Here is a 27,758-nt window from a genome sequence, read left to right on the forward strand (position 1 = left end):
GTTGCCAGATGACTCCCTTAATCCTCCTCCCCCCCCCCCCCTTTTAGTATAGGTAGACAGCTCACCTTCACACCACAGCAGCCATCACTGTCACTTACTCCTCCACTCATCTCCAGTGCAGAAGCTTCCTCTTCCTTTCCGTCTCCAATGCTGCCCAGGTCCATAGCCGCCGGCCACAAAGCAAACGTGCACAGAGAGTAAGATTGCTGCTGCACAGGAGGCTAGCAGCAGAGTACCGCGTTCAGATGCTTCCCTGATCTCCCTACATTGCAGCATTTGCAAACTTGCAAATGTTGCATCAGTTTTGCCTGCTGCTTTGGTGCCCTTGCTCCTGTGGTGCCCTAGGCCATGGCCTTGGCTTATCCGGCCCTAAGTGTAAGGCCATTTTTAAAATGTAAATTCATATTATTACAAATGCATGTTTTTCACAAGGTTATTTGTAGCTTATCTGAAGATTTTGAAAAATCTTCGTACGGTTAACTGTGCTTCCTGTTCTGAACACCCTCCTGGGACAGTACTTGTAATTAATACAATGTAGTGTTCTCCCCAGAGCACCCGGCTAATTCTGGTGAGCGCCCAGCTGTCATGGCTCTCTTATCAGCGCACCACATACAGAGGAGGTGGGGCCCGTTTGCAGAGCAATGAATAATAATTAAGGGATGGGATCACACACTCGCAGCTCTCTAATCCCACATGTCAGCAGCAGTTCGGTAGAGAGTGTGAGAAACATTATCTTCTGTACGAGTGTATAGCGAATTACCATCATACAAACCTGAATAATGTAATTTAGGCAAAAAACGCTAGGGGGCAGCAGTGCTGTTCACTAGTACATTGGACGATCTTTCTCAAACACTCTCCCTCTGCTGCTGACACACTGACTGGAGAGCTGCAAAGTGTATGCATCCTGCCTATTTATTATTATTTGTTGCTCTCCTGTCTGGCCCGCCTCCTCTCCTAATGCTGCTGCCAGACCAGAGGTAAGCTTCTCTTGTCTGAGGTAGGTGTGGGTGTGTGTTTATCTGTGTGTCTGTTTGCACCTGTGTGTGTGTGTGTGTGTGTGTGTGTGTGTGTGTGTGTGTGTGTGTGTGTGTGTGTGTGTGTGTGTGTGTGTGTGTGTGTGTGTGTGTGTGTGTGTGTGTGTGTGTGTGTGTGTGTGTGTGTGTGTGTGTGTGTGTGTGTGTGTGTGTGTGTGTGTGTGTGTGTGTGTCTGTAGAGATTGCCTGAATTGTTTACTGGCGGACAGTTCCTGGCCCCGTCAGGTGAACTCATGGCGTGTTCGCTCCGCCTCCTACACATCATCATGGAGCCAAACTTTGACCCCTCACTCCAGAGTCAGCAGGGACATGGCAGCCAATCAGCTAGCACTCCTTCCCGGACCCCCCCCCCCCCCCCCCCCCCCCATAATAGCAGTACGAAAGCCATTTTACAGTCTGCTTGTAGCTGCTATGAAGAAGACTAGGGATAGAGTTTTGCTGCAGATAGGGAAAGCGTTAATTAGGCCTCTATTCTGTGTCCCCACTGAGTTTCTTGCTGTCAGTACAGCATCCTGAGCACCCAAAGGGCCCTTCTAAGGGCTGGTACATAGGTTTTCTTGCTTTTGTGATATCGCAGTTCTGTGAGTCTGACTGTCCACAGTGCACTGATACAGGTGTGCACTGTACACACTGCTGCTATTAGTACAGTAGCTTGCACAATACCCCTCATCAGAAGTGCTATATTTGTTCTATTTTGATATTGTTATATTGCAGTTCTCTTTGTCCAGTGCAGTGACTTTAGCTGGTGGATAACAGGTGTGCACACTGCTAGTGCTGATCCAGTACTTTGCACAATACACCTCATAATAAGTGTTATTATATAGTTATCTTGCAGTTCTGTGTGTCTGATTCTGCACAGTGCACCACTGACTTTATCTGTTTTAGACAGGTGTGCACACACTGCTGCTACTAGTGGTGGTACAGTACCTTGCACAGTACACCTCATCATAAGTGGATTGTTTTTTTTGTTTTTTTATATTATTATTTGCAATTCTCTGTGTCCAGTGCACACGTTAGCGGTTGGAAAGCGGTCTGCTGATGGTCATTGTAGTGCACCGACTACTTAACCCAATAATCCTTCATCACCACTACTGGCATCATCTATTATCTGACCACTACTGTCCCCTGTATTGCTCCTGTATTGTGAGTGATTGTTGCAGATAGCATTACATAAACCCTGTTGGTCACCCGACCTGTGCGGCATTCACCTGCGCAGACTAACATTCACTTTGCAAAAAAAACAAACACTACTGGCATCATCTTGCTGAGATTTAGTGGCGAAACAACATGCCAGTTCATAATCTGATGCTGGGTACACACCATGCATTTCCCCGCTCGATCCGCGGTTCGATCGGTATTTGACTACTTCCGACGTGCTGGATTCGGGCTTTGATCGTTCCTGCCGTCGATTTGCATGTTAAGTATGCAAAATCGATGCCAGGAACGATCGAAGCCCAAATCGAGCATGTCGGAAATAGTCGAATCGATCCCGATCGACCTGCCGATCGAGCGGGAAAACGCATGGTGTGTACCCAGCATAAAGCTGTTTGCGGTGCGGTAAATGTGGCATTTGGTCTGTCAGTGTGAAACGGGTCTAACCCTTACACTAACAGACCTGATGGACATGTAGCTACGCAGGACGTTTTAAAGCAGCACTTAATTTCACAAAAGTAGGAATCGCTACTTCGGAGTTCCAGAATCCGCATCTCTTTTGTTGCAAACAAATGTAGGAATGTAATGTTATTTCTGCCCTTTAGAGATTAAAACACAATTCTAATAAATTTTTGGTGGGACCTTTGCCATGGATTCCCCTCTGGCATGCAACGGTCCAGGTGTTAGGCCCCTTGAAACAACTTTTCCATCACTTTTGTGGCCAGAAACTTTCCTTAAAGGGAAGGTTCAGGGAAACGTGGAAAAAAATAAAAATCCATATCCACTTACCCGGGGCTTCCTCCAGCCCGTGGCAGGCAGGAGGTGCCCTCGCCGCCGCTCCAGAGGCTTCCGGTCGTCTTCGGTGGCCGACCCGACCTGGCCAGGCCGGCTGCCAGGTCGGGCTCTTCTGCGCTCCACGGACGGGCTCTTCTGCGTCCCACGCGGGCGCGCTGACGTCATCGGACGTCCTCCGGGCTGTACTGAGCAGGAGCAGAACTACTGCGCCTGCTCAGTACAGCCCGGAGGACGTCCGATGACGTCAGCGCGCCCGCGTGGGACGCAGAAGAGCCCGTCCGTGGAGCGCAGAAGAGCCCAACCTGGCAGCCGGCCTGGCCAGGTCGGGTCGGCCACCGAAGACGACCGGAAGCCTCTGGAGCGGCGGCGAGGGCACCTCCTGCCTGCCACGGGCTGGAGGAAGCCCCGGGTAAGTGGATATGGATTTTTATTTTTTTCCACGTTACCCTGAACCTTTCCTTTAAAGGGAACCAGGGACGAAGCATAGGTAAAAAAATTGAAAAAGATTTTATACATACCTGGGGCTTTCTCCAGCTCCATAAGTCTGGATCGCTCCCACGCCGCCATCCTCCGCTGCCTCTATTCCCCGGTACCGGGTCCCGTCACTTCTGTTGGACGCGACCACTTGTACGCATGCGCAGGGGCTCCCTCCGGCTTTGTATGCGTGCACCTGTGTAGTACGGAGGGAGCGCACTGCACTTGCGTCGACTGGCGGAAATTACGGGACCCGGTACTGGCGGACAGAGGCAGCGGAGGACAGCGGCGTGGGAGCGATCCAGGCTTATGGAGCTGGAGGAAGCCCCAGGTATGTATAAATTTATTTATTCTAAGTCTCTGGTTCTCTTTAAGTTTTAGAATTCGCCTGCCCATTAAAGTCTATTTTGGTATACAAAACTGCAGCCAACACAGCAGGGCCATAACTACAAAATCATGGGGCTCCCCAGCAAAACTTGATGATGAGGGCATCTTAATGTTCCCACCCTTTCCCTTGCCTCCTCTTGGTGACCGTCACAGCTTGGCAGCCCATCTTACAAAGGTTATAAAACAAGTGTGGCCATCAGAATCTTCACACCCATAACCGGTGTAGCCACAAAACCACCTGATCTGGAGTATCAGAGGGAGGGAGGCTTAGTATTTGGGGCCCACAACACCTCTGAGCCCCCATGGGGTTGCAGGGGCTGTGCCCCTATAGTTATGCCCCTGAATCACAGGATAATGTAGTTCTCTTTACGAAACAATTAAAATATTGGTCCCAGGAGTTCTTTTCAGCTTTAACAGAGCCATAATGTCCAATTTGTGCCAGGAAACAAAATGGAAAACCACAATAAGGCCTTGTTCACATTACGTTCCGCTCGCGTGTCCATTGTTTTTTTTTTTTTAGGCGCCTTTTTTTTTCGATTTCCAGCACTTGGGTAGGTGATTCCTTTTTGTGCTTAGCGGTTTTCTAAGCATTTTTTCCGAGCGTTTTTGTAATTCACTCCCTGATGCAAGTCAGGAAGTGAACTCTTTAGACCCAGAAAAGAATAAATACAATGGCCTCAATTCACTAAGCTTATCTCCTGTCTTTAATAACGCTTCTAGAGTTGTTACCATGGTGATAAGGCATGTAGTATTCAGGAAACATTTTACCTCAGGCAAACCTAAAGTGAACTCTTCTGTCTTTAAGTTAACTCTCCAATCCTTAAAATAACTCCAGAGTTAAAGACAGGCTGTTAATTAACTGCGTGTGAAAATAACTACAGAGGAGGTAAATTAACTACAGATGAGGTAAATTAACTACAGAGGAGGTAAATTAACTACATCGGAGGTAACGTAAGGAATGAAGAGATAAGATAACTCTCTCACTGTGTGAGGTAAGTTTTCTCTTGCCTTATTATCTCCAGCATGATCTTAGTGAATTGAGGCCATTTTATTTATTATTTACAACGCGAGTGCATTCGCCTTAATGGACGTTTTTGTATGCGTTCGCCCATTTTCCTATACCTTCCATTGAAGCGGAATCGTTCCGAAAATGGAACATGCACCGCTTTCCTAGCCGCACCGCGCACGACCCGCGCTGATATGGTCCTTCTCATAGACATTCATTGGCTACGCGGTCGGGGGGCGTTTTGAAAAACCACATGTGGCCGAAAAAAAGTCTAAAATGCCTGCAGTGTGAACAGGCCCTTATACAGTTAGTTGTCTATTACCTATGTTATTGTTGATCTTTTTCCTTTGCTAGTAATGATTTACTTGCTACTGAATAGTGTACTGGATAGTGTACTGGTTTAAGGCATTGCCTTTGACATGGCAGATCAGGGTTCAAATCTTGGCTATGGTCAAGGCAAGACTCCCTAACACTGCAGGGTGGCCTCTTGTGGGCATCCCAGTGGCTGCAGCTCTTGAGCGCTTTGAGTCTGACAGGAGAAAAGCGCTATACAAATGTTTGGATTAATATTATTATTACTGAGCTATCCCCACTTCCAATTAGCTGTGTATAAGTTACATACAGTAGTTCTATCTCATTTAAAGGGGCCCATACATTTGCCGACCAACCAACCAATCGACCATCCAATTTGATTATTATAATCAAATTGGATGAAAATTGGTGCTGCCAAGTGCATGCCCGACCGACAAAGTGACCATTTTCGGGACAGAAATTGGTCGCACGGTTGATCGCGCATGCTGGAAAATTTGTTCTGAGATTGGTTGGTCGGGTGCGCAGCGGTACTGCGGCCGAATTGGGAATGATCGACAAGACGACGAAACTGCCGCCGCAATTTATAAATGTATGTAGTGTGTGTGCATTTATGCATTACCTTTCCAGTGTCAGCCTCCACGCGGTTTCCGTCCATCTCCGGGTTCCGCATACACGCTGCACTCTGACGTCACAAAGGCACATAGAGGCTGACGTCAGACGCTATGCGCCGTTAGCGTGTATGCGGCTTACCCGACGAGATGGATGGATAGACCGGGCGAGCTGCTACAGGACAGGTAATGTATAAATGCACTACACTACATGCATTTTGGGGGCAGCGGTGAGGCGGACGGCGGCGGCTCAGCCGATTCCCTGATGATTTCATGCTGAAATCGGACGGGAATTGGCCTGTAGTGTATGGGCAGATTTGATTAGAGACAAATGTATCTCTAATCAGATTCGATTAGAGATACATTTGTCTCTTGGTCGAATCTGCCCATACTCTAATGTATGGGCACCTTAAGGCATAACACCACCCCCATTCCCCACCCCCCAGTATACCTCCTGTGTCCAGCCATTATCCCCTAATGCCGGGAATACACTGTGAGCTTTTTTGGCAGATAGATTGTTCGATAGATAATTTCTGACAGGTCAGATCTGATTTTTGATTTTTTTTCTGATTGATTTTCTCATAGAAATGAATGTAAACACAACAGGAAAATCGATTGAAGAATAGATCGGCCAATAAATCTACCAAAAAAACTCTGTGTACTCCCAGCATAAGTCTGTAAGCTTGAATGGGCTGGGCCCTCTCTCCTATTTCCCCTTGGTATTGCTGTATTTTCTGACTAATTTATTTATGTTTACTTAGAAGCGCAGGATGTGTTATTCAACTGTGCTTTTTGGTCCATGCTGCACTTGTTTGTCCATGTGGCTTACTGTAAACACAGAACATTTTGGTGCTTTATAATCATAATGACATCAGTTGTTTTTTTTTTTTTTCTCTCTTAGTCAGAATGTTACCCATAGTGGATCATCTGCTGGATGCCCTTAATCTTGGACACTCAACATTTAGAAGCTATGCTGTTACAGCTATATTACTTCTTCTTATCGTTGTAATTGTTCGGACTTTCCTGAAGGTGGCGGTGTTCATACATACATATATGAACATCGTCAAGAGATTGTGCTGCTTCCCAGAGCCTCCAAGGCGCAGCTGGTTTTTAGGACACCTAGGACTGGTAAGATCCCGACAATGAAACTGTAACAGTATTTTAGAAAATAACACTGAAAACTTTACAATCACCTTAAATACATGACGTAGCAACGTTCTCATGCATAAAGAGCGTTGAAATTGTGTATTGTTGTATTTAGTACTAGTGATTTGGGAAAGTAGTGGCTATCTTTACAGCCCAGTTCCAAGGAAAAAAATACTTTTGTTTTTAATATCTTTTTAAGGTTTTACACAGCACTACAAAAATAGGAAATATCATAAATGTGGCATTTTGGAAGGCTAACAGTATAGCTTCTTGGGAGAATGTTTATATTTAACCACTTAATGACAAGCTGACTTATAAAAACGTCCTGCTAGAGCCTCTTAATGGCTCCACAACGTTTTTATAAGTCAGACAGTGCTGCTGCCACTGTGCATGGGCATTCCCGTGCACGTGAAAATAGTGGGGGGAAAAAAACACCAAAGAAAAAATACACCTTTATTTCCAAATACTATATTGTCAACATACTTTGTACTTGGGACATAATTAAAATCTTGTGATAACCAGGACAAGCAGGCAGATAAAATGTGTGGGTTTTATGCACAGTAGCAGTGTTTATACTAAAACTATAGGGGATGACATTGGAGAAAGTGTATTTTTTCATTTTTCCCCCTTGTTTTTCCCTTTAAAATGCATAGCAAATAAAGTAATTACTAAAAACAAATATCAACCCCAAAAAGCTCAATTGGTTGTGAAAAAAACAAGATATAGATCATTTCATTTTGATTAGTAGTGATTAAGCTATTCGCAAATGAAAGGGATGAGCACTAAAAGGTGAAAATCGCTTTTGTCCATTATGCTGGGCATAGACGGTGCGTTTCTGCCGCTAAATCGAGCCATTAGATGGCTCGATTGATCATTTCCGACGTGTCCGGATCGATTCCCTGCTCGATACCGCGGGCGGGACAATGGAAAAAACGAGCAGAAGAAGAGAAGCGCCCGCGGGGACAAGCGGGAATCGATCCAGGCGCACGCGGGGAGGAGCGGGGACGCGCGGGAGTCGATTCGGCGGCTCGATTCAGTGGTACAAACGTACGGTCTATTCCCAGCATAAGGGTAAAAATACCTTTGGGGTGGAGGGGTTAAGACCACAACAAAATGTGACATTATCAGCACTTTACAGTAACAGACATGACAACAAATATGTGACTCCTTTCCCATAAACAATTTTGACTGCTTGTTTTTAGACGGCATAGAAATCATGGATTTGCTGGCATTATTCCTTATTATTAAAATGACATGTCTATGTCATGACCCTGCAGCGTTCATACTCCCCACCCGACGCACTAACCTAAACACTAACCACCCAAACCCCTATCTTAATCCCCATGAAAGAACTGCAGCCGACTCATGCATTCCAACCAGACCTAAATTACATAAGCATAATAATTAGACCAAAAACAATGTTGACGTTGGAATGATACTTTAATAAAAGCATCTGCAACAGCTGCTGTGAAAACACAACAACCTTAATAATACATCAAATAACATTCTGGTTTAACATAAACCGTAATAATAACAATAACATAGAAAGTAAATAACAGAACACATTAACCACTTCACCACTGAGGGGTTTTACCCCCTGAGCACCAGAGCAATTTTCACCTTTCAGCGCTCCTTCCATTCATTCGTCTATAACTTTATTATTACTTATCGCAATGAAATGAACTATATCTTGTTTTTTTCGCCACCAATTAGGCTTTCTTTAGGTGGGACATTATGCCAAGAATTATTTTTTTCTAAATGTGTTTTAATGGGAAAATAGGAAAAATGTGGGGAAAAAAATAATTATTTTTCAGTTTTCGGCCATTATAGTTTTTAAATAATGCATGCTACTGTAATTAAAACCCATGAAACGTATTTGCCCTTTTGTCCCGGTTATAAAACCATTTAAATTATGTCCCTATCACAATGTTTGGCGCCAATATTTTATTTGGAAATAAAGGTGCATTTTTTTCAGTTTTGCGTCCATCCCTAATTACAAGCCCATAGTTTATAAAGTAACAGTGTTATACCCTCTTGACATAAATATTTAAAAAGTTCAGTCCCTAAGGTAACTATTTATGTATTTTTTTTAATTGTAAATTTTTTAATTTTTTTTTAATTACAAAAAAAAAAAAAATGGGGAGTGTGGGAGGTAATGAGTTAATTTTATGTGTAAAAGTCATTTATTTGTATGTGAAAAATGTGTAGGGTGTAGTTTACTATTTGGCCACAAGATGGCCACAGTAACTTTTTGTTTTAATGCGACCTCCAAGCTTCCTTCCGGAAGCTTGGAGGAAGTATAATGAGCATGGACACGTGAGTTTTTTCTCACAATGATCGCGCTGCCCATAGGAGAGCAGCTGATCATTGCGGGGCTTAGATCAACGAACGGGAATGGATTTTCCCGTTCATTGATCTCTGGGCGAGCGGGGCGGCGGCGGTTTTACTAGCGGCGGGCGGCGTGTTTACGAGCGGGAGCGCGGGCAGCGTCGGGAACGCGGAAAGTACGTGTTTCTCCGTCCCTGGTTTTTAAAGGATGGAAAAAGGGGCGGAGAAATACGTACGCGCGGGGGTAAAGTGGTTAATACATAAAATATTATGAAAAACCAGAATATTTCTTCGCCCCTCCTTTTTGCTGATGGTGACCGAAGGGGCCCAATCAAACCAAAAAACATACCAATTAGGCTTCGGCATACAAACCCCTGGCTCCCAGCCGCCCCTTGGCTTAAATGCCTTCCACCTCACAGTTATTTACCATCACAAACCCCCCTGGACACCACCCCCCTTTTCTTTGGTATCCACACAAGCACAACATTTTATTGAATTTGGTGTCCAGAGATATCATTACATTCCCATTGCCCCCTCGGTCCTACTGTATTCACCTCCACCAGCCAAAAAGGACCTACGCTGCTGTGACAACCTGTAAAAGAAAAGCGAAACAAACCGCAATCACCAAAATTGAAATCACCGAATTACCCTAAAAGACAAAAAACACTGAAAAAAGAAGAAAATAAGCAGAAAACTATTTCCTATAAAGCATTCTTCATCACCTTCCCCCCCCCCCCCCCCCCAGATATAATACCTCTATAACAAAAACGCGTGTCTCCCACCCACAAGGGAGGCCATAACTCACAGCAACTTAGCTAAATTAACCCATTAACTAATACCCAAGCCAGAGAAAGGGTGGGTGGGACGTTCACTCTGGCTGCAAAGAGGTAACTGCTGTTACCAACTAAGCCCACCAATCCTGGCCCTTCACTCGATTTTTAAAAGGGGTAACCCCCGGCCCCCAGATGACTTAAAGAGAAACTCCGACCAAGAATTGAACTTTATCCCAATCAGTAGCTGATACCCCCTTTTACATGAGAAATCTATTCCTTTTCACAAACAGATCATCAGGGGGCGCTGTATGGCTGATATTGTGGTGAAACCCCTCCCACAAAGAAATTCTGAGTACGTACTCTTGGCAGTTTCCTGTCTGTGAACCTTGCTGCATTGTGGGAAATAGCTGTTTACAGCTGTTTCCAACTGCCAAAAAAGCATGCAGCAGCTACATCACCTGCCAACAGTAAAAATGTCACCATGTAATAAATGTCAGAAGGTAAATCAGGGATTTAAAAGATTTTACAATGGGCAAACACTGACTAAATCATTTATACATAATTATTGTAAAAATAAAGCACTTTTTTTAAATTACATTATTTTCACTGGAGTTTCTCTTTAAACATTAACCCCTTCCAGCAGCAAGTTCCGCAGAACTCGCAAGGGGTCATGGTGCTGAGGCGATGAGGACGCCACGCACTACTTTCTGCAGCAGTTGCATTGTAAAATTGTAATGTCGGTCATACACATTCAAACCAAGCTTGCTTGAAACCCTGTCAGCAGTGCCACATCGGGGCAAGCTCTTTATTGGTCCTGTGTGTCCAGAGTGCTTAGGTGCCCCATATAAAACTCGCACTGGGGCCCAGAGCTCCTAAGCTACGCCACTTCCTGGCAGCAGTATACAGGACTAACTTTTCTATAATATTTTTCATTGTGTCGTTGGTTCTGGGCTTATGAGTCATGAAGTAAATATTGCAGCATTTCAGTGCCTTCAAACTCACATAATGACTCATTTGTTAATAAATAAAAGAAAATGTAGATCTTTGGGGTACTGGGGATGCCTCAACATTCCCAAGAATCTCCTCCTACCAGGAAGATGGCATTATTAATATTATTATACATTTATATTGCTAGGCCACGTACCGTAGTTACATAATTATCTAGGTTGAAGTATTCATCGAGTTCACATTTTTGAGCTTTGCTACACCATAATTTCAAGTGTAGAAAAGCCACAAGAGTAAAAATGATCTCCCTGACTGGTTTAAAATATCACCACCCTCTACCTATTAGTAATTATAGCTGTGGATGCCCTAATATAAAATGACTCAACTTCTTGTGGTTCTAAATAGGTGGTATAATCTGTTTTCCTCCAAATTTAGTTAATTTATACATAGATTAAAAAAACTCATTTGCTAAGCTTCTGTACTGCACTTGTATGTATTCGTACATGTTAATTTAACCACCTCTATGTTGTCTTTGTTCCAAGTTGAATTAAGCCCTTGTGGGATCTCACTACCTATTTTGAGTAGGATTTACTTACTGATAATCTCTGCCTTTAGTCCTGAACAATGGCATTCTGTTACAAAGTGGCTTTATAATGATGATATTATTTACATAAATGTTAATACTAAAGTGGAGTAAGTCCTTACAAGACATCTTCACCATAGACCATGTCCAGATCCTTGCTTGTTGCATTAACTAAATCACCATTTTCTTCTTGAATTCTATCTATTTCTGTGCAGAGAAGGAGATAATTACTGTACTTTGTAGTGTTTTCATTAGCTGGTGGCAACAGAGGGTGCAGGCTGAGGCTATTTTGAGACATTGGTGGCATCTTAGTTTGACAGGGTGAATACTTCTGTTTTTGCTTTTTTTGCAGCTGCGAGCATTTTTCAGCATTACAGAGAAGCCTTGCTCAAGTTCTGCTTTTCCGCTTTCATTCTGCAACATTGAAAAGTTTAGTCTCGTTGAATGCTTGACGTTCAGTAACTTGATCTATGCTTTATCAGTGAAAGCAGGAAGTTTTAAATCAGGATACCATTTATAAGCTAACTTAAAAGAAAATAATAAACGTTCAGTTAATAAGGCTTCTTCAGACTCTATCCCTGTATGCATACAGGCAGTGGCGTACCCACCATAAGGCTGCAGGTGCTCACAGCACCGGGTGTAGCCATGGCTAGGGGTGCCGCTGTGGTGCTCGTTCACATTGTTCTTCCACCTGGTACTTTTTTCATAGTTTGGGCAACACTTGGGAAAATAGCAACAGGTTGTGTGTACGCTCTCTACACACAGCCTGCAGTGAGTGAATGTGCAGAGCAGCAGGGTGAGTAGAGAGAATGATTGCTGTGCTGCAGCTGGGACATTAGCAGGGAGAGGTGGCAGGATGTGTTTAGTTCTTTACAAGTTGTCTGTCATTAGTAGCCATGGGCACTGGCTGCTGTAATACCAGAGTGCCCTGGACTATTGATTATTTATCCTGATAAGAGTAATTAATCAATAATGCAGGGCAGTCTGCTGTTGCAGAAGCCTGTGATACAGGTGCTGACAGCCAACTTCTGTAGTAATCAGAGAAGCAAGCTCCAGACAATTTAGATTACATTGATTGCAGCCAATCTTATCTCTTTTCCCAGCTCTCCCTCCCACCCTGTTGTCTTCCCCATGACCCTTTCCTCTTTTCAAATTTTAGTGGCTTCTTTTACCAGCATGTCCCTGCCAAACAGCACTGGTGATGTATGCAGTCCTGTCATTTCTCCTCTCCCACAAGGCTCTCTGTATTGTGCCTCTACATCTTTATCCCCCCTCCTCCTATGCGTCCCCCCTCGTTCGTATGTTCCCTTTTCTGACTGTCCTCAGAAGAGCTCACAATCTAATCGTACCATAGTCATAGTCTAATGTCCTACCATAGTATTATTGTGTATTTATATAGCACTGGCATCTTCTGCAGAACTGTATAGAGTACAGAGTTTCATTACGGTTAGCTCCGTCCACATCCTGATGACTCCTTTTCCCCAAAAATGTCCCAAAATTTTCAGCGACACGTTCGGCGCACCAACAAGTCAACCCTCCTATGAAAAAATAGAAAAATTGAAATTAAGAGTTCAGATAGTTTACGGCTGAGGGGAAGAAGCTGTTCCTGTGCCTTGTGGTTCTGGTGTAGGTGGATCGGAATCTCCGACATAAGGGAATTCTACTGAAGAAGCGAAAGCCTGGATGCAATAGATCATTAGCGATTTTTAGAGCTCTGGAGCGTAGTCTTGAGTTGAATCACCAGGTGTCAAATTCCATAGGTACGCCACTGCATACAGGATTAGGGTCTGAAGACGGCTTATTAGCTGACTCTTACTCTTTTTCTTTTAAGTTAGCCAATAGATGGTGAGCAAAAAGAAATAGTTGGGACTAGATGGGAGAGGTAAACCCTGGTACTGCTGTAGTAAGAACAAGTAACAAAAGGTTCCTGCTGTGGACAACTGATTAATTGTGTGCCAAGAAAGGGAGTTCCACAGCGTATAGAGGTGCAATGCTCAGAGAAATGCAAATTATAGTTCTAGTTAATTTTGGGAATGTATAAGTTGCTGCCAATTGAAAATATCACTTTTAATGATGTTAAATTACAAATAAATGTGTACACCATTTTTATGTGTTAATAGTATTTTTTTAACAGAAGTGCAGTTTCACTTTAGAAGGAATGTATAATTACATAGTTACATAGTTATTTTGGTTGAAAAAAGACATACGTCCATCGAGTTCAACCAGTATAAAGTACAACACCAGCCTGCTCCCTCACATATCCCTGTTGATCCAGAGGAAGGCGAAAAAACCCTTACAAGGCATGGTCCAATTAGCCCCTAAAGGGAAAAATTCCTTCCCGACTCCAGATGGCAATTAGATAAAATCCCTGGATCAACATCATTAGGCATTGCCTAGTAATTGTAGCCATGGATGTCTTTCAACGCAAGGAAAGCATCTAAGCCCCCTTTAAATGCAGGTATAATATTGTTTTTAATTTTTTTTTGTTCTATTACTATATAGGACTATTGTTTTAACCTAGTCCTAGAGAATACTAAATAGCATTACTGAAAATGTTTAAATCTTCGCCTGCTAGTTTAATTGGCAAGCATAAGAGACAGGCCTCAAAGGCCAATTGAGGGGGCAGAAAAAGATAACATACAGTAGTTACACAGACAACAATAGGGCCTAACTATAAGTCACCAAGTCTACAGACTTGTATAGTTACGCACTTGTTTGTTGCAGCCATAAACCATTACCTGATAGAGCAGCAAGCACAACATAAAACGCTGAAAATGAAACAGATATGCTACTATATTCTTTTGCTATTTATTTCCATATATTGGTTTTCTGTTTGATTTAATCTTGTACTGCACTAATTTGTGCACTGCTTACTAATGCTCCGAAGACCCTTTCATGCTAACTCACCCTGCCCCTTGCTGCCATGTAACCCTGCTTTATGCAATGTCGTTGCTTGTAGTTTTTGCCTAGTGAAGAAGGCATGAATGAAGTCAGCAAGCTAGTCAGCAATCTGAGCTACTCTCTCAAGACATGGATGGGCCCCGTCATGCCTTTTGTCTCACTTGTTCACCCAGACACCGTAAAATCAGTGGTGGCAGCTTCAGGTATGGTTCTATCCGCAACTGGAATTTGTCTTGAAAAAGAATTTGTGTTTTATATTGGCAGTATAGATTTCAAAATGATATCCATGTTGATGTTTGTGAATACCAGTATATGAATATAAGAATATGAATTTAATGAGAACTCCATAATTCCAAAGCAGTGACATTACAAGTGTCTGGATTGCTGACGTTAACAGCTTTCATTTCTGTGGTTAAGTGTGTCAGGAACCGGCCAGCGGCACGCCTGCGTATGCGGTTCCCGACTGCAGGTTTGACCAGATCAAGCAGGGAGCAGCCTTATTCAAGCTACAAACAAGGCTGGGACCCCTCAAACACTTCACACTGCCACCACTAGCTGTTGCTAGACACGTCCACTCAGCTGTCGAGTGCTCAACACGCAATCTGCGTTTTCGTATTCGGGTCAGCTTTGCGCTTTAGGCCGAATACGGGAACGCCACACACACACACATACAGTTGCAATCTTACACTGTTGTGAAGCAAAACCACTAACAGTCGTTCCGAACGATACTGTTAGACTTCCCACTCGGCTGTCGAGCGCAGAAGTGCCCCATACACACAATGCAATTACAATTTTATACGGTAGTGTTGCTCAGTCATACAATCAGGCATGGACTTATACACAGTTACACTTCAGTCTCTTCTAGGCTATGAGTGTTAGTTTAGTACAGCAGAAGTCAAACTTATTAAATAACGATTTAATATTCCAGGAAAAAAGTGGAACAATGCAGAAAATAATATATACAAAAGATTTACAAAAACACTAAAAGTTACAAAATAAAAGTACAAAGACACACACAAGGCTATTTGCTTACCAAAACCAACAGGGAAAAATAAACATTACCAGCGTTGTTTGAACGTCATTGGCGGGAGAACGCTGCTTTTCGACCAGTAGTCGGGCAGCCCTAGCGTCGTTGCTATCTCCAGAGAGTTACCAGTTGTGAAGGACCTGTGCAGGTTCTTATAGGCCCATTTGGGGCCTGAGGGTACAAGTCCCACAACTAACGCAATTTCCCAGACTGTGACCTCACAGTCTGCCGAGCCCCTTGTCACATCTGGGCTAGCTGTGACATGCGAATTTCAAGACTTATCCTGTCACACTTTGCAGACTTCAAAGCAATCCTGTGTTCGTTCAAAATCCAATTCCCCCACCCACTATAGTCTAGTCTATACATCAAAAGATTGTATTTTGGTTACAGGTAGCAGTTTGCCTGTAATTACCTGTAAACAGACACAGACAATCACATCTGAGATTGTCTGCTATTTTTCTCCCTCAAATGCAAATGTACTACAGGAGATTCAATTAGCAGCATCCAACTTCCAGAGGAACTGACTACAAAAGCTCAAAGTACTTCATTCTGCTATACAAACAAACACAGCTTTCCCCAAAGCTAGAATGGCTGTAGCCGACATCACATATGATACAGTCAGAAAAATGAAAAATATGCTTCTGTATTACCCCAACATCCTAACTAGTTGCTATATTCCTGACAAAGTGTGTATCTGATTGATGAGTGTGCGGGGAGCAAGACCTGTCCCTGAGGGCCTTCCTAGATTTTATTCTGTTGATCAGAACTGTGCTCTGTTCTACTCTGTTCAAAGGCCATAAGCTCTCATTTCTCTTTCTTGTACTAATGAGTGACTTCCTATGCCCATTTGAAATTGTTGCTGCTTTCTATTTTGATCCTGTTTAAAGCCTACCTACTCTATTTGATGCTTTTTTTCCCCTCCTGACCACATACATAACACTAATGAGTCTTCCCTTTCCCTCAAAAAAAACAAAACCTGATTATATTTGCACGCAGCCGAAAGGTCCTGGATGAGTTTCTGCAGAAGCTTCCAGCAATGTTTCTGTTGGCTTCTGGCGTAAAGGCACTGCATTACCTCGGCAGCTCAGCCTCCTAATGTCTCTTCTGGGAGGGCTTTGTTGCACCTTTAGCAGTTCTCTCGTTCCTCTGCAGCTGTAACAGCCACTAGTGTGCTCTCCTTCCTGGTTTGTCAGCCAGTAAGGCCTTGGTGGCAGCATATATGTTGAGGGGGGTGGACTGGAGGTTTTAGGGATGCAATGTGGTCATTATTGGAGAAAATGGAGTCTGGGTAGTACAATCAGAAAGCGGCAAGAAGGATGTGGCTGTCTGCTTGGAAGGCGAGGTATCGTGACATCTGTAGTAGAAGACCCTTATTGGTGAGTATGGAGTGCATTATGAGGGATGTACATTGTTAGTTGGGGTTTAAGTAATAATCCTGGAATTTGCACTAAGACTATCTTTATTAATTTGTTATTCATCATCAAAAAAGTTAGTTTATGTGTCAGTAAATCATTTTAGGATATATTCCTTCCCTACTGATATTGTCAGCAGCCTTAAAGGGAACCTTAACTGCTGCGGAAAAATAAATTCACTTACCTGGGGGCTTTCCCAAGCCTCCTGCAGCCGTCCTGTGCCCGCGCCGGTCCTTCGGTGCCCTCCGGTCTCCCTCCGCCGCTAAGTTTCGATTTCGGACGACTGCCAGTCGTCCTGGGGCCTCTTCCGCATTCCTGGTCGTAAACTGCAGTAAAGCGCGTCCGCATGACGCGTTTGACGTCATGCGATGACGCGTTTGGCGTCATGCGGACGCGCTTTACTGCAGTTTACGACAAGGAATGCGGAAGAGGCCCCAGGACGACTGGCAGTCGTCCGAAATCGAAACTCAGCGGCGGAGGGAGACCGGAGGGCACCGAAGGACCGGCGCGGGCACAGGTACGGCTGCAGGAGGCTTGGGAAAGCCCCCAGGTAAGTGAATTTATTTTTCCGCAGCAGTTAAGGTTCCCTTTAAGGAGAGAATCCTCTGGAATCTTATCCTGTTCTCCACTGTTCAGAGGTCATATTCAGATATAAGCTTTACTATATTTGTATGCCCCTTGACCTGAACAATTTCAACAGAGCCCCTGAGCATTGTTGGAGGGGGGGGGGGGCAGATTACTTTTGCCCCAGGGCCCCCTGTAGCTAAAATCTACCCTTCAGTTCTGATGGGTTCAATCCATGATAGGCCATTTTCTTTTAAATTATGGCAGTGTGGTCTTTTATCTTTAAGGATCTACTTACCCCCGATCTACTTACCTGGGGCTTCCTCCAGCCCCTTGCAGCTGACATGTCCCACGCTGCAGCTCCAGGGTCCCTGCACGGTGTCTCGCCAGGCGTCCTCAACTGTACCTGCAGGAGTGTCGCTGTCAATCAAGTCCATGTTGTCCGGATTGTACTGTGCAGGCACACTGCGGACAACGTGGACTTGATTTACAGCGGCGCTTCACGCAGGCGCAGTTAGGACGACCTCCAGGTCGCCCTCTGCACCATGTGGGGACCCCGGGGCCGGCGCCTGAGAGCAGAGCTGCGGTATAGGACATGTCAGCTGCAAGGGGCTGGAGGAAGCCCCAGGTAAGTAGATTGGGGGGTAGTTAATCTTGCTTGATGACTCCTTTAACATATCTAATTCACTTTTTAATGTAGCCAAACAAACTGGGTAATTTTGATTATTTTATTTATTTATTTATTTTAATACGGTACCGTAATTGTTTTGTTTTTAAGTAAATATTTAAAAAATAATGAGTTTAAAATTCAAGACAGTTAAGAGTTCCCTGATAAGTGTAACGATTGTGTAAATATTTCCGTAGTCAGCGCACAGGATGCGCGCTGACACTGTGGAAATCCTCCACAAGCGTATAATCGAAGAGAACCCAGCAATGGTGCTATGCACCTGTAGAGGGGAATTCCTGCCGGCAGATGGAGCTGTGGAGAACAGAGGAACAACCCCTCTGTACTGCCACAGATGCCAGTTAGGAATTGTATGAGGGGAAGCAATGCAGGGCAAGATAGCCCTTAAAGAGAACCCGAGGTGGGTTTGAAGAATATTATCTGCATACAGAGGCTGGATCTGCCTATACAGCCCAGCCTCTGTTGCTATCCCAAACCCCCTTAAGGTCCCCCTGCACTCTGCAATCCCTCATAAATCACAGCCATGCTGCTGACAAACAGCTTGTCAGAGCTGGCTGTGTTTATCTCTATAGTGTCAGTCTGCTGCTCTCTCCGCCTCCTGCAGAACTCCAGTCCCCGCCTGCATCCCTTCCCTCCCTGCTGATTGGAGGGAAGGGACGGGGGCAGGGACCGGAGCTATGCAGGAGGCGGGGGAGCAGCTGAGACTGACACTACAGATGTAAACACAGCCTCACAGCATGGCTGTGATTTATGAGGGATTGCAGAGTGCAGGGGGACCTTAGTGGGGTTTGGGATAGCAACAGAGGCTTGGCTGTATAGGCAGATCCAGCCTCTGTATGCAGAAAACATTCTTTAAACACACCTTGGGTTCTCTTTAAAGAGACTCCGTAACAAAAATTGCATCCTGTTTTTTATCATCCTACAAGTTCCAAAATCTATTCTAATGTGTTCTGGCTAACTGCAGCACTTTCTACTAACACAGTCTCTGTAATAAATCAATGTATCTTTCCCCTGTCAGACTTGTCGGCCTGTGTCTGGAAGGCTGCCAAGTTCTTCAGTGTTGTGGTTCTGCTATGAACTCCCCTTTATGCACACTGCCTGTGTGTTATTTAGGATTAGAGCAGCTTCTCTCTTCTCTCTCTTATCTTTTACAAGCTGGATAAATCGTCCTCTGAGCTGGCTGGGCTTTCACATACTGAAGAATTACATACAGGCACAGCTGTCTGCAATCTGCAGGAAGAAACAGCCTAACACTTCAGTGGAAGATAGATGCAGGGGGAAAGAAACACACAAATGATCTCTTGAGATTCAAAAGGAATGCTGTATACAGCCTGCTTGTGTATGGATGTATTTTCTATGTGTGGACATACTGTACATCAACCTACTTCCTGTTTTGGTGGCCATTTTGTTTGTTTACAAACAAACTTTTAAAAACTGTTTTTAACCACTTTTAATGCGGCGAGGAGCGGCGAAAATGTGACAGAGGGTAATAGGAGATGTCCCCTAACGCACTGGTATGTTTACTTTTGAGTAGGGATGGGACGAATCCACAATTTTTTCGAATCCGAATCCGAATCCGAATCTGAAAAGGTTCTCGAATATCTCGAACCTTTCGAATCCCGAATCTAACGAATCCTGCACATAAGAATTGTGCGATCCGTGGTATAGTTGCCCCTAGTATAAATAGCCAGGCATAGGTGCCCCCAGTACAGATAGCCAGGCATAGGTGCCCCCAGTACAGGTAGCCAGGCATAGGTGCCCCCAGTACAGATAGCCAGGCATAGGTGCCCCCAGTACAGGTAGCCAGGCATAGGTGCCCCCAGTACAGGTAGCCAGGCATAGGTGCCCCCAGTACAGGTAGCCAGGCATAGGTGCCCCCAGTACAGGTAGCCAGGCATAGGTGCCCACAGTACAGGTAGCCAGGCATAGGTCCCCCCCAGTACAGGTAGCCAGGCATAGGTGCCCCTAGTATAGGTAGCCAGGCATAATTGCCCTCAGTATAGATAGCCAGGCATAGGTGCCCCCAGTATAGGTAGCTTATGGTTCAGGTGCCCACAGTTTAGCTAGCGTAGCCAGGCATAGGTAGTCAGGTACAGTACATTGTGCCCCTCAAAGACAAACAGAATGCGAGTATAGTACTTTTCTTACTGTAGCAAGATGTCTGTGGTGGTCTCTGTCTTTGGCGGCAGCTTGTGTGAGGCTCAGGCGGCAGCTTGTGTGAGGCTCAGGCAACAGCGAGTATCTGGCTTGTGTGGGGCTTGGACTTCAGGCATTCATAAAGGGAGAAGGGTAGGAAAGGCTCATATGAGTTCAACCAAACCTTTTCTCAAAGAACAAGCACATGATAATCAAAATGACAGTATAGGTAGCTTCTGGTAAAGGTGCCCCCAGTGTAGATAGCCAGGCATAGGTGCCCCCAGTATAGGTAGCCAGGCATAGGTCCCCCCCAGTGTAGGTAGCCAGGCATAGGTCAACCCCAGTATAGGTAGCCAGGCATAGGTCCCCCCAGTATAGGTAGCCAGGAATAGATCCCCCCAGTATAGGTAGCCAGGAATAGATCCCCCAGTATAGGTAGCCAGGCATAGGTCCCCCCAGTATAGGTAGCCAGGCATAGGTCCCCCCAGTATAGGTAGCCAGGCATAGGTCCCCCCAGTATAGGTAGCCAGGCATAGGTCCCCCCAGTATAGGTAGCCAGGCATAGGTCCCCTCAGTATAGGTAGCCAGGCATAGCCCCCCCCCCCCAGTATAGGTAGCCAGGCATAGGTCCCCCCAGTATAGGTAGCCAGGCATAGGTCCCCCCCAGTGTAGGTAGCCAGGCATAGGTCCCCCCAGTGTAGGTAGCAAGGCATAGGTCCCCCCAGTGTAGGTAGCCTGAGGCATAGGTCCCCCCCAGTATAGGTAGCCAGGCATAGGTCCCCCCCAGTGTAGGTAGCCAGGCAGGCATAGGTCCCCTCCCCCACAAAAGTAGGCCGCCCGACCTCACGTAGGCCCGCACCCGACCCCACCCGCCCCCACCGCCATCATCCACCAAGCAAGGTCTTCTAGGTCTTCTAGGGCTCCTGGGCAACCCCCCCCCCGACATACTGTACCTGACCTGTAGCTTCTTCTTTCGCCCGTCCGTCCACGCCTTCAGCTCTTGCGACGTCCGCGCCGGGTCTTCTCCGCGAGAGCGACGTCTTCAAGGGGCAGCGTCAACGTCATCACGCGACGAGCGGGAGCGACGCGCGGATGGAACGCGAGGTCGGAGGTGGTCGCGATGACGTCACAAGCGGCGCAGGTAATGTATACAAAGCGACGCGTGCGACAAAATGATGCGGCGGGTTGCGCGGATTCGTCGGATTCGAATGCGCGCAAATGGCATGGGGATTTGAATCCACGAGTCTCGAATCTTTCCTAAGATTCGATGGATTCGTGGATTCGCCGGATTCGAAGTCCCATCCCTACTTTTGAGCGATTTTAACAATACAGATTCTCTTTAAAGAGAGAGAGCACAGAGACAGGATGTATGTGTGTCCACCAATCTAGTCGCTACCCAGCGATGATGAACACACAACAGTGAAGACCAAGTGGGAAAGCAATCGCAAGAGATGGCGATTGCTAACAGCGACACAAGACTGCATAAGCACAGAGAAGGAATGTATGTATGTCCACCAATCTAGTCGCCACCCAGCGACGGCGAACACACAATAGCAGAAACCAAGTGAGAACGCAATCGCAAGAGATAATGATTGCCAACAGGGAAACAAGACTGAATAAGCGCAGAGATAGAATGTATGTGTGTCCACCAATCTAGTCGCCACCCAGCAACAGTGAACGCACAACAACAGAAATGAAGTGGGAACGCAATCGCAAGTGTAGCGATTGCCAATAGAGACACAAGACTGAACTAGACAGAGCACAAGTATAAAGAAAGAGCACAGTGACAGAATGAATGTGTGTCCACCAATCTAGTCGCCACCCAGCGACGGTGAACACTCATCAGCAGAAACAAAGTATGAATGCAATCGCCAGACTGGCGATTGCCAACAGACACAAGACTGAGCAGGACAGAGCACGAGAGTAGCAAAAGGCACAGCAAGCAAGAACATCAAGGAAAATAACAAACGCTAGCTAAATGCGAACACCGCACTCATTCGCAACAGCGAACGCGTTTAAGCACGATCACCGCGCGTTAGGTGCCCAGTGATAAGCGTGCCACCCTAACTAACCAAAGTACACAAACACGAAATAGAGAACGCGAACGCTTGCTAAACGGATACCTCACCGAGCCTACAGCAAGCGTTCGTACCAGACAAGACAGAAAGACAGATGGGGCTACAAGTAGCAACCGCTGCTCTGGTTAGCACCCCTAAGGCAGAATACAGAAGGAAGCACTGCCACTACCACTAGGGCGAATGCAATCCAGACAGATGGAGCAGCCAGTAGCAACCGCAGCTCTGGCCTACACTCCCAAACAGACAGAACGATCTTCTGTCGACCACCGCTGGCGACAAGACAATCGAGACAGAGAGACAGAAAAAGGCAATACAGATCATACAACCTGACTGCACTAGAAGGGATAGCAAGGCTGACACTCCAAGAGTGTTTAGCAGTAACAAACCATCATGACCAGCAAAGGATCCTGGAAGAACATGGTATTTATACTGCAAGCCTTCAAAGGAGGCAGCTAGGCAATTTGCATGACAAGTGTATGCAAATTCCTCAGTGGCAGAGCAAGTCTGAAACTTGCAAAGTAAAGACAGGTCTCTTTACCAGAGACCTGCAGCCCTCAGACTTAAAGAATGGTTAAACAGCTGTCTGCCTGTGCAGACAGCTGAGCGGATCATTACAATAAGTCTATAAAATAAATGTACAGTACAATAGCAGCAGACACAGGCAGTGGAGAGGAGGACTGTACATATCACTGCGGTCTCATGCTGCCCTAAGTACAATGGCAGCATACACAGGCAGTGGAGAGGAGGACTGCACTTTCTGAGGTTTAGTAAATCAGACTTGTGATGTGACTTAGTTTAGTAAAAGTACAGAATTCTTGCTCTCTACTGCATTGTAAAAGCAAACTTGAGATGAGGAGAGTAAGGAAACTGAGACTAATATTTCCTCTTTGGAAAAAAATACTTTGTTTAATTTTGCTTTTGGCTTTAGTAGTTTCACATATTCAACAAACATGCAGCCAGTGCTGTTGAAGTGGAGTCAGAACAACTCACCTGACTACAGGTTTTAGAGTTCAGCACTTTAGCCATGGCAGGATTTCTTTAAATCTGTAACTCTTCTTTCCTTTAAAATAATTTTATCACCTTATACGCAATAGACTCTTGCAGTGGGTGGTATAAGGGTGATGGGAGATAAACATGGGCATTTTAATGCCATCTAATATGTTTGGCATGCCATATGAATTTAAGCTAGCTGGATACAATAGCAGAGAGGGTCCAAAGCTTCAGCCTAGAGCGCAATTTGACTCTGCTTACACCAGATAATTCTCTTGTCTCTATCTCCTATATGTATATTTAGGAATGTGTAGTATTCCAGTCTCGGCTCTTGGCTTTTGGACATTATGCTTCATCCTTCCAGAACCTGTATGAACTAAAACCAATTCTTGGTGAACCCTCCTGTTTGTACTTGGCGAAAAAAAAATAGATTCTTATATTTCAGAGAGATACAAAACCGGTCTCTAAGTTACACAGATTCTGCAGTTGGATTGTATTTAACTCTCACTTACAACTCAGTAGAGGTTGTAAAACTCTTGTGTGGCTGAGAAAAATACATCTGAGTGCTAACAATTGGCAGAAACCTCAAAAGTTCAAGATTTCTCTCTATAGGAGCTGAGTAACCTAAAAAAAAACTGTCATCAGGTATGGTAACCATGCATCTGAGACAGATTAAACTTTAATCTTAGATTTTTACCTTTAGGCCTCTTTCACAGTAAGACGTTGTGTTTTGATGCAACCTTAAAGTCGCAGCGCAAATTACAACGCAACGCTCCAAAAAAGTCGCAGCGCAACTTAATGCCTTGTTATCGTCGCATACAGTAGAGCATACAGGCAATGAAAAGTATGCTTGCAAGTCATTACTGAGCATGTACAAACAGTCCAACGCAGCTAATAACGTGTATAACGCACAGCATGCAGCACTTTCTAATACGTTACACACAAACGTAACGTGTGCACTGTGAATGTTGCACAGACTTAGTATTGCTGAGTGTTAGTCTGCGTTGAAACATTTTATAACGTGCGACTTTAACGTCACACTGTGAAAGAGGCCTTAAAGAGACTCCGTAACAAAAATTGCATCCTGTTTTTTATCATCCTATAAGTTCCAAAAGCTATTCTAATGTGTTCTGGCTTACTGCAGCACTTTGTACTATCACAGTCTCTGTAATAAATCAATGTATCTTTCCCCTGTCAGACTTGTCAGCCTGTGTCTGGAAGGCTGCCAAGTTCTTCAGTGTTGTGGTTCTGCTATGAACTCACCCTTTCTGGCCCCTCTATGCACACTGCCTGTGTGTTATTTAGATAAGAGAGAAGAGAGAAGCTGCTCTAATCAGCTGGATAAATCGTCCTCTGAGCTGGCTGGGCTTTCACATACTGAGGAATTACAGACAAAGGCAAAGCTGTCTGCACTCTGCAGGAAGAAAAGAGCAGCCTGAAACTTAAGTGCATGAGAACAGGGGGAAGAAACACACAAATGATCTCTTGAGATTCAAAAGGAAGGCTGTATTCAGCCTGCTTGTGTATGGATGTATTTTCTATGTGTGGACATACTGTACATCAACCTACTTCCTGTTTTGGTGGCCATTTTGTTTGTTTACAAACAAACTTTTTAAAACTGTTTTTAACCACTTTTAATGCGGCAGGGACCGGCGAAATTGTGACAGAGGGTAATAGGAGATGTCCCCTAACGCACTGGTATGTTTACTTTTGTGCGATTTTAACAATACAGATTCTCTTTAAATACAAAATAATGGCATTTCAGGAAAGTGTGGTTTATTATTTTTAGCCCATTTGTTTACCTATTTATTTGGCCATTTTATCTCAGTTTATTTTCACTTAAGAATTGTTTTAAGCATAAAAAAATTATTTGCTCAGTGTAATATTTATGTTAACTGTTATAGCATATTTTCATTGACTCCGCAGTTATCATGGAAATATTAAGCAGCAGGTACTGACATAGACAGCTACTACAGATAAGCTTTGAATCCATTTTGAGGCCTCTTTCACAGTGGGACGTTGCGTTTGATGCGACGTTAAAGTCTTACAACGTGCCTCTAACGCAGCGCATGTAGGTTATGAAATTGGACGTTATTTTGCACTGTGTTGTCTCTTGGTGTGCCGTTTTCGATGCATACTGATGGAACGAAAACGGCGCCTGCGTTACATTTAACAAACATTACTGAGCATGTGCAACACACATAACGCAGCAAATGTATTGCTAAACGCACAGCATGCAGCACTTTCTAAATATTGCTACACGTTACACACAACGCAACGTGGGCACTGAGAATGTCGTACAGACTTTGTATTGCTGTGCGTTAGTCTGCGTTATAAATTTTTATAACGTACGACTTTAACGTCCCACTGTGAAAGAGGCCTTAAAGCAAGTTTTATGTTGAGCCAATTAAGTCAAGTAGCTGCTGGTTAATTAACCAGCTGCCAGCTTGTCAGCAGTAACCTGTCTTGATTAACTCCATTTCAATTCAGTAGACCATTACAAGGAAAGTTGGAATTGAAGCTCATCTCTTAACCACTTGAGGACCCACCCTTTACCCCCCCTTAAGGACCAGCGCTGGTTTGATTGATCTGTGCTGGGTGGGCTCTGCAGCCCCCAGCACAGATCAGGGTGCAGGCAGGGAGATCAGATTGCCCCCCTTTTTTCCCCCCTATGGGGATGATGTGCTGGGGGGGTCTGATCTCTCCTGCCTGCTGTGGGTGGCGGGGGGGGGGGCACCTCAAAGCCCCCCTCCGCGGCGAAATTCCCCCTCCCTCTCCTACCTGCTGCCTCACCCTGGTGTTCCGGGCTGCACAGGACGCTATCCGTCCTGTGCAGCCAGTGACAGGATGTGGTCTGTCACATGGCGGCGATCCCCGGCCGCTGATTGGCCGGGGATCGCCGATCTGCCTTACGGCGCTGCTGCGCAGCAGCGCCGTACAAATGTAAACAAAGCGGATTATTTCCGCTTGTGTTTACATCTAGCCTGCGAGCCGCCATCGGCGGCCCGCAGGCTATTCACGGAGCCCCCCGCCGTGATTTGACAGGAAGCAGCCGCTCGCGCGAGCGGCTGCTTCCTAATTAATCAGCCTGCAGCTGGCGACGCAGTACTGCGTCGCTGGTCCTGCAGCTGCCACTTTGCCGACGCACGGTATGAGTGTGCCCATCAATGGTATAATTTTGATTGTACAATCCTTACAGATCTGGGAGTGAATATACTTTGGATTGATACTTTAGGTATCCAAGATGAATCTAATTAAAAAAAAAAAAAAAAAAGATACTCCAGTCCAGAGGCATCAAGTGTCCTCCTCCACACAAGCGCTGCCCAGGGCTCTCTTGAAGTTTGCATCTCCGCTCCTTGCTGTCCACAACACGGCCGTGCTGCACTCATGCAAGTATGCCTGTGCCCGGAGCAACTCATAGACAAGCGGCTACAGTTTACTGCACAGGCGGAGCCATACTCACACAGGGGCATTACGGCCATGCTTGGACGTATCTGACATACTCTTATTGGTTATGTTTTGGGGGTCTCCAGGTGAACACATTAAGCCTCTGTAGGATCCCAGAGCCTTCCCTCTTCACAGGTAAATATCTCATGTTTTCCATTAGGTTCAGGAGGGATATGGAGGCTGCCATATTTATTTCCTTTACAGCAATACCAGTTGCCTGGCAGTCCTGCGGATCCTCTGCCTCTAATACATTTATCCATAGACCCTGAACAAGCATGCAGATCAGATGTTTCTGACAATAATGTCATAACTGACAAGATTAGCTGCATGTTTATTTCTGGTGTGGTTAAGACACTACTGCAGACAAATAGATCAGCAGGGCTGCCAGGCAACTGGTATTGTTTAAAAGGAAATAAATATGGCAGCCTCCACATCCCTCTTACTTTAGTTGTCCTTTAACAGTTACGGCATTGGCATTCTGAGTGACTAGGTCACAACTGTAATTACTGAAGAGCAGCGTTCACTAATACTACAGTTGATGGTTCCGGTTTGACTTCCACTGGTATAAAGCCTAGGTCAAGTGTCTTGGATCTGCAGAGCTCATTCAAGGTTGTTGTCTGACTGTAAGTTCCCATCGCCCTAGATAAGGAATACAGAAGAAGGCTTAATGATGGCGAATGAACTGGTGAAGAAATACGTCTATGCCTGCTCCTGGTGGTTTAGTCTGTTTTATCCTATCGTCAGGCTTTTCCATCCAACTAGCATTAAACCACTCCTACAGGTTTCAGGTAGTCTACTCATATTTCATGTTCTGTTTCACTGCCACCTGTTAGCGTTTATGTGCTTCCTCTTTTACTGTTTGCAGCAGATATTAGACATACTGTATATAAATAAAACATATCCTTTGCTTTAGATGTATCGCATCAATTTCTGCAATCAGATGAGTTTGTCTTGCATTGGATGACCTGCCGGATT

At 45.1% G+C, this 27,758-nt stretch overlaps 1 protein-coding gene across 8 annotated transcripts in view; it reads left to right on the forward strand.

Moving 5' to 3' along the window:
* Nucleotides 1-27,758, forward strand: part of LOC137546475 (ultra-long-chain fatty acid omega-hydroxylase-like) — a 179,284-nt gene that overhangs the window by 88,121 nt on the left and 63,405 nt on the right. For 4 of the 8 annotated variants that reach the window (XM_068268995.1, XM_068268991.1, XM_068268993.1 and 1 more), the window contains exons 2-3: nucleotides 6,670-6,896; nucleotides 14,503-14,647. In XM_068268995.1, coding sequence (XP_068125096.1) covers nucleotides 6,675-6,896; nucleotides 14,503-14,647 — 367 coding nt within the window. In that variant the 5' untranslated portion in view covers nucleotides 6,670-6,674. Of the gene's footprint in view, nucleotides 1-896; nucleotides 978-6,669; nucleotides 6,897-14,502; nucleotides 14,648-16,771; nucleotides 16,848-27,426; nucleotides 27,572-27,758 lie in introns of those variants that run through there. The other 4 variants (XM_068268996.1, XM_068268992.1, XM_068268998.1 and 1 more) reach the window with 4 other exon arrangements.

Source organism: Hyperolius riggenbachi, chromosome 2, assembly GCF_040937935.1.
Source record: "Hyperolius riggenbachi isolate aHypRig1 chromosome 2, aHypRig1.pri, whole genome shotgun sequence".
Classification (NCBI taxonomy): domain Eukaryota; kingdom Metazoa; phylum Chordata; class Amphibia; order Anura; family Hyperoliidae; genus Hyperolius; species Hyperolius riggenbachi.